General features: G+C 62.6%; 1 protein-coding gene across 1 annotated transcript; it reads right to left on the bottom strand.

The window, feature by feature from the left end:
* Positions 1-961: 961 nt before the first annotated feature.
* On the bottom strand, positions 962-6,677 carry LOC122702558 (lipocalin-1-like). The gene is made up of 9 exons (XM_043916134.1): positions 6,507-6,677; positions 6,374-6,417; positions 4,173-4,266; positions 3,752-3,882; positions 3,270-3,340; positions 2,776-2,886; positions 1,980-2,078; positions 1,762-1,788; positions 962-1,507 (listed from the first exon to the last, which is right to left on the bottom strand). The coding sequence occupies exons 1-8, from the start codon at positions 6,675-6,677 to the stop codon at positions 1,763-1,765; spliced, it is 747 nt and encodes a 248-aa protein (XP_043772069.1). The 3' UTR covers positions 962-1,507; position 1,762.
* Between the last annotated feature and the right edge of the window lie 400 nt (positions 6,678-7,077).

The following is a 7,077-nucleotide window of genomic DNA, read 5'->3' as shown; positions in this document are numbered from 1 at the left end:
GCCCTCGCGGCTTGAAAAACCTGCCGCGGAGCTCCTGGGCTCCACCCTGGGGTGATGCCATCGAGGAGCTGCGGACAAGAGGTGCCGGCAGACCCCCAGGGGAAGGGCAGCCCTCTGGGCCCTCCCCCGGTGAACGGCCAGGGAACCCACGCCCGCAGGCTGCCCCTTGGAGCAGAGCGGCCCTCGTGAGCCCCGAGTGCGGCCAAGCCGAGTGACCGCACCCGAGGCGCCTGCGCACCCACCACAGGTGACCTCGAAGCTGGGTGTCCGGAGGACCTGCCGCGTCGAGACCCTCAGACGCTGGGTAAGACCCCAGCTCCCTTCTGAGACCGGGGAGCCAGGTCCAGCTGTGGTGGGTCGGCTCGGTGCCATCCTGCCCACTGGGAGCCGCGGCCGGGCGCGGGCAGTTCCCCTTCCGGACTGGCCGGCCACGCCCACACTTCACACCTGCCCATCGGGCTCTCCTGCTCAGGGCCCCCACGCGCAGCCCGACTGCCCAGGGCCAGGCCCCTGTTCCCGGAGCCCCTGAAGTTATTCCAAGGGCCCATCCACAGGGAGCCCAGGACAGCCCACTCCCCCAGCTGAGCGGCCCCACGACTCCAGCTCCTGCCAACCTGTCCCCAGCGCAGCCCTGACGCGGCCCTGCCCGGCAGGCTCTGTGCCCAGGGCCGTCCAGAACCCTGCCTCTCATCTCCGAGGCTCACTGCCTCGTGGACGCCATCAGAGATTCTTTAAATCTTATAGAAAACACCAAAAATCCTCCAAAAGGTGTCTGAACAAGTTGATCTGTGGTGGTTCACCCCCAGGGCCGTAACTCACCTTCCCAGACCTGCCCAGGCACGGACCTGGGGTCCTCCCCCCCGAGGCCAGGGGGATCCCACCTCAGCACCCTCCCGCCTCAGCCCCCTCCGAGGGACCCCATAGACAAGCAGAACCACTGGGGATGCTGAAACTCTTTATTTGAAGCCAGGAGATGGGTGGGGAGCTGCGAGGGAGGGGGTGCAGCGGCCCGTGCCCCAGGGACAGGGCTCCCTCCACGTCCTGCAGGGTGGACGCTCCTGAAGGTGCTGCCCGGGGGCTGCCGTGGCCCCTCGGTGCCCCCTGCCCTGCAGAGGAGGGGGCGGGTCATGATGCCAGGACGGGGGAGGGGCAGCATGCTCCGAGTGAGGCAGCGGGGGGTGTGGGGCCCTCAGGGAGCCCTGGGCAAGTAAAGGGGTCCTTCCACAAGGTTGTCTTCAGGCCTCCAAGCCCACGTGTGAAGGTGTGACGACGTGACTTCAGGCCAGTGAGGGCAATGTGACAATGTTCTGGACTCTGACTCTGCTCACACCTGGGCAGGTAACCTTGGGCCCGCTGCTGAAACGCCACCCTCCCAAGGCACCTGCCGCCGGTGAGGGACCCGGGGGTCGGAGCTTTCTGCGTGGGGCACCCCAGCTCCGACCCTTCTAAGCAGCTCTTTGGGAATCAGAGTCACGGTGATACAGGGGGGTGAGGAGGGACTTCACACCTGCTGGCAAGCACATGGGGCTTTGGGGAGGTGCCAGGAAGCAGACAGCCTCCCCCCTGCAAGGGGTTTCCCCGCTGCCCAGGACTGACGCTCTGAGCCCATCTGAAGGCACTGCCCAGGGGCCAGGTGAGCCCAGGAGCAGACGCTCCACCCGCCTGGCCCAGGTGGGAGCAGGCCTGGGGAATCGACCAGGTGATCTCTCAAAGCCCCAGGGACCCCAAGACCCCAAGGGTGCTCTGCAGCTGTCCACTTACCCTAGTTTCCTCCGGGAGAGCAAGTTTCTGCAGAAAAAGGAAGCACATTTCAGAAGACCCCAGGGAACACCCTAGCGCAGGGCCCCTCCATCGGACAGCGCTTCAGGTGACCCCAGCGAGGACGAAGCCCCCGTCACTGCGGCCTGTCCTCATCAGCTGTGGCTCTGCTGACGGCCCCGCGCGGGCACCAGCCAGCAGCAGGCCCGTGGGCTTCTCACCGCTCTGCAGGGGCCTGAAGATCTCCAGGTTCAAACTTTGGGCTTCTGCGAACTCCGTGAATTCCACCAAGGCCTCCGGGCTGTTCTCCAGGTTTCTTCCTGTGGTAAAACCAGATGGGAGGGTGAAGGGCAGAACCAAGAGTGATCGCGTCCCAGCCTGGGGGAGTGAGGGGCCGCCTTGGGCCGGAGGGGAGGCCACACAGCCACCGGGGGCTGGACCCACGGGCCCAGGGCCGGGCGGAGAGCCAGGCTGGATAAGCAGACCCGCCCAGGAGGCTCGGGGGCACGGGGCGCCCACACGCCAGCCTGGGCGGGGCAGGAAGTGCCCTCAGCAAACGCCCCGAGGATGGAAGGTCTGCCTGGGAGGGAGTCCACGCCGGCCGCTGGGCTGACGCTCACTCTGCTCCTGGCCACAGGGACCCTCCGTGACCCTCGGGGCCCCCTGTCCGCAGGCAGGAGGGTCCTAAGGCTCCTATGCCTGCCTGAGCCTCGTCCCCGTAATGAAGCCCCAGGAGCTGGAATTTCCTTCCCACTCGGGGTCCATGCAGACACCGCTCTCCCCCCGAAGGCAGCCCCCCGAGGAGCGGAGCCGAGGGTGATGCTGCAAGGAGTTGCCTGGTGAGTGGTGAGGCCCTCCCCGACACTGACGCTGGCGTCCTGCGCCCACCGCGTCCCCCGCGGAGACCAAGCCATGACGTGGCACCTGCTGCCTCCTCGGGGGCTTCTCCTGAGCAGAAGCCACGGGGGGGGGGGGGGCAGGAGGGGCTCTGCGGGGGCCGGGATGTGGGACCCTCACCCAGAAGCCTCGCCATGCGGACCTGCCGCCCAGCCAGCTCGCCCTCACAGTATAGGATGAAGTGGTCTCGCGCCCGCAACGGTAAGATGAACACCTCACGCCTGCCCCCGTCTGCAGAGGGCGGGACACGGTCCTGAACAACCCGGCCCCTGACCCCCAGGCCTGGGCCCCCAGCTCCCGGGACAGGCCCTGCCCGGGACATGGTCACCCAGTGGGCAGGTCCCAGGGGGTCTCGGGGGGTCCAAAGAGGCTAGAGCAGGGGGAGCTTCAGCTCTGCTCCAGCCGGAGCAGGGACCGGCCAGCCCCTCCGGACGAGTGCGTCACACCTGGACGTGGCGTCAGGCGTTCACACCTCTCAGGCAGACTGACCGGTGGGAGGGGTCGCCGGGCACTTAAGGGGGTCAGAAAGGAGTGGGGCTTCCCTGGCTGAAGGGCGACCCCCAGAAACCTGCCGGGATCCACCTCCCACCCCAGCCTGGGGCTCCAGGACTCACAGGCCGTGTACCTGCCGGGATCGTCGGTCTTCTCCAGGAGCAGGCTCGCCTCCTGGCACCGACCGTCAGCCCTGGGACACAGAGGCCGTGCTCAGCTGGTGCCTGGGTGGTGCGGCCACCTTGGAAACCCGGCCCAGCCCGGGCACCGTGCACCCTGCCCCACGGCAGCCGCCGGCAGGCCCAAGTCCGAGGCAGCCCTGGGAGCATGGTGCTTCTCCCACCAAGTCCAGGCTCCAGCGGGGCCTTCAGCATCTCACGCGGCAGTTCCTCGGGTCTCCCAGCCCTGCCCCGCCACTCACAAGGTCCCATCTGGGACCCGTCCCTGCACGGGGTCCCCAGTGAGGCAGTGAGCCCTCAGAGCTGTCCAGGGCTGAGCGTCATTCACGGGGTCGGGACGGACCCCAGTGTGGCCTGCCCACCCCCCAGACACCGCTCTCCTGCCGTGGGAAGGGGTCAGTGGGGATGGGGGAGGTGACTCTCACTGCGAGGTGACTTTGGCCTCCAGGTCGCCCCGCTCCAGGACGCTGAAGGTCATGGCCAGCACCGACTCCTGATCCTTCCCGAGAACGTCCTGGTCTGTGGTCACGGCCTTCAGATACCACTTTCCTGACACCTGGAGAGAGCTGCCTGCCATCAGGGCTCAGGCTGAGCACCCCAGCCCCACTCAGCGGCCCCGGGCTGCAGCGCAGTGCCTCTCCCGCCTCCCACCCTCAGCAGATGCCCGGCACCCTCGCCGGCCCCACCCCAGGTGGGCACCAGCCCCACAGCGCCCTGGAGGCCATGGCCACCCTGGGCCCATTTGTCTCAGACGCCCTTCGCTCAGTTTGACCACAGCCTCGGGGGCAAGGGTTGGTGTCTCTCCCAGGGACCCCTCCAGCTGTCCCAGCTCCAGCCAAGCCTCACGTCCTCAGTCGAGCTGTCCAGGACTGGGGCGACCTGGGCCTGCAGGGAGGCAACGAGGCCGAGGGTCAGGAGCAGGGCCCTCATCTCCTGGCGTCTGCACGCACAGCCGCTGACAGGTCACTCGCTGGGCGCAGAGAGGCTGTGCCGGCCACTCAGGCAGCGGCCCTTTATGTCCCACGGCCCAGGGGCCCCACGGAACTTGGCAGAGACCATCACCCAATCCCTTCCTGGCCATAAACCGTGGCCAATTCTGCAGTGAGCAGATAAAGGTCACTATTGTTGATGCTGCTGAACCACCCTCGTTCACCTTCGAGAGTCATCACTGCGCTGCCCAGGCTGGAGGCCGGGCTTTGCAGGCCCATCCCCGGGGGGCAGGCACGGGAGCCTCGCAGTGCCAGCACCAGGGCAACACGCTCGCCGCCAGGGAGGACGTGGCTCAGATCAGAATGTCCCTGAGCGGCTTCTGAACCTCAGATTCAGCACCAGCCCACTGCGTGAATACAACCATGCATCTAAGGGGGTGTGTGCACTCCTGGCAAGACGCGTACACTGTGTGAATACAGCCATGCATCTCAGGGGACGTGTGCACTCCTGACAAGACGCGTACACTGGGTGAATACAACCATGCATCTAAGGGGACATGTGCACTCCTGACAAGATGTGCTGTAAGTGGGCACTTTGACGTCCCCTCTCTGCTCCACACACAGAGCAGCAATGGATCAGACGTGAGGAGGGAGGACCAAGACAGACACACACATAGACATGTACATGTACACACAGGTATGCACTCACACACTCATTCAGACACACACACAAACACACGAGTCACTCAGATAAAGACCTCACTCAGAAACTCACTGAGACGCACACAGACACACACAGACACTCAGACACGCACAACAAGGCACACACACTCATCCACACGCGTGTAGACACACTCACACACGCACACATACACACACTCGCTGAGACACACAGACCCACATACAGACACACTCAGGCATGCATTCACACAACACAGGCACACACACTCTTCCACACAGTCACACACACAATCAGACAGACGTACACACTCAGACACCCTCACACAGGTACACATACTCAGGCATACACGCACTCAGGCAAAGATAAAAGTGAAAGCATTAGTCGCTCAGTTGTGGCCGACTCGGCAACACCGTGGACTACAGCCCACCGGGCTCCTCTGTCCATGGGATTCTCCAGGCAAGAACACTGGCGAGGGTTGCTAAGCCTTCCTCCACGGGATCTTCCCGACCCAGGGATCAAACCCAGGTCTCCCACATTGCAGGTGGATTCTTTACCGTCTGAGCCACCAGGGAAGCCCCAGACATAGATTCACACACTCAGTGGACAGTGTGACTGCAGCCACGAAATTAAAAGATGCTTGCTCCTTGGAAAAATAGCTAAGTCAAACCTAAATAGTCTTTTAAAAAGCAGAGACCTCACTTTGCCGACAAAGGTACATACAGTCAAAGTTACGGTTTTTCCAGTAGTCATGTATGGATGTGAGAGTTGGACCATAAAGAAGGCTGAGTGCTGAAGAATTGACACTTTCAAACTGTGGTGTTGGAGAAGAGCCTTGAGAGTCCCTTGGACTGCAAGGAGATCAAACCAATCTTAAAGGAAATCAACCCTAAATATTCTTTGGAAGGACAGATGCTGAATCTGAAGCTCCAATACTTTGGCCACTTGGTGTGAAGAGTCTACTCATTGGACAAGACCCCGATGATGGGGAAGATTGAGGGAAGGAGGAGAAGGAAACGACAGAGGATGAGATGGTTGGATGGTATCACTGACTCAACAGACATGAGTTTGAGCAGACTCCAGGAGATGATGAAGGCAGGGAAGCCTGGTGTGCTGCAGTCCTTGAGGTCGCAGAGAGTCAGACACCATTTTGCAACTGAACAAGTGGAGAACAGGTGGCAACAGTATTCGTCAAGAAAATGTTGAATAAATGGAGCGTGGTATCTGTATGGAGAAGATACACAAGTGTAGCTCCATACCTCACCACATACAATCAAGTCCTGGTAGATTAGCAGGCATGAAGATGAAATGTGACTTGTAGAAACCTATGAAACAAAGGAATGGCAACGCCTCTGTGCCATAGAGGAAGGTCCCACAGATGTGAAAGACACAGACAGAGGAGGGGCAGCCCCCAGAAGGACTAGTCACCACCAGCTCACCGCAAAGCGTCCAGCCAGAGTCCACAGAGAGCCCCACAAACAAGCTGGAAAAAGACAACCAGCTGGACAGATGCGGAGCAGAGTGTAGACAGGATGACGGCAAGGGTGTGACCAGACCGAAACGGACAGGCACCGGGGGCTCGGGCGTCTCCCCTGGGCCGCAGGGGCTGCCAGGGCGGATGCCCAGGTCCTCACCCAAGGCGGCCGGGTGACGACGCTCCACGTGCCGGCACTGCCTCAGACCCGCGGTGCTCCCACGAGGCCCCTCCTCGCCCCAGCCGGGCTCTGAGTCAGCGGAAGCCATCCCGCCACGCGCAGGGGGGCGTGGGCAGTGAGGCTCATGGGGCACGTCAAGGTCACCGGCGCTTCACTGTGGGGCTGAGCTCAGCCGCCTCCTCCCACCCTCCGGGCGGCTGCACCTGCCGCCTGGTCCAGTGACGCCGGCCAAGGGCCCAGCGTGTGCGGGTGAGCGGCGGGGAGCGGAGGACAGGGGAGCTCCGTTCTGCGTGAGCCCGGAACTGAGTCTGGGGTCAAGGGGTCCACATCCCTAATGTGAAGAGTCCTTGTTGATGTCCAGTCTAAACGCCACCCCTCACTGTCCAAAATTTCTTCATAGTGGGACCTGTGTAAACTCACCATGCGGTTCTATGCTGTTTTGTTTTTTTTAATTAGAGACGTTTTTCAAGCTGAAACATAGTTGATTT

Source organism: Cervus elaphus, chromosome 11 (assembly GCF_910594005.1).
Source record: "Cervus elaphus chromosome 11, mCerEla1.1, whole genome shotgun sequence".
NCBI lineage: Eukaryota > Metazoa > Chordata > Mammalia > Artiodactyla > Cervidae > Cervus > Cervus elaphus.
This window is presented reverse-complemented; position numbering and strand designations above follow the sequence as displayed.

Bases quoted from the DNA above. Each gene is read 5' to 3' on its own strand.
- LOC122702558 (XM_043916134.1), bottom strand. From the start codon at position 6,677: ATGGCTTCCGCTGACTCAGAGCCCGGCTGGGGCGAGGAGGGGCCTCGT. The intron at 2,887-3,269 runs GTGAGTCCTGGA...CGCCCTCTGCAG, and splicing joins TCCCGGCAGGTACACGGCCT to ACGGGGGCAGGCGTGAGGTG. The intron at 2,079-2,775 runs GTGAGGGTCCCA...GTTTTACCACAG, and splicing joins CCGCATGGCGAGGCTTCTGG to GAAGAAACCTGGAGAACAGC.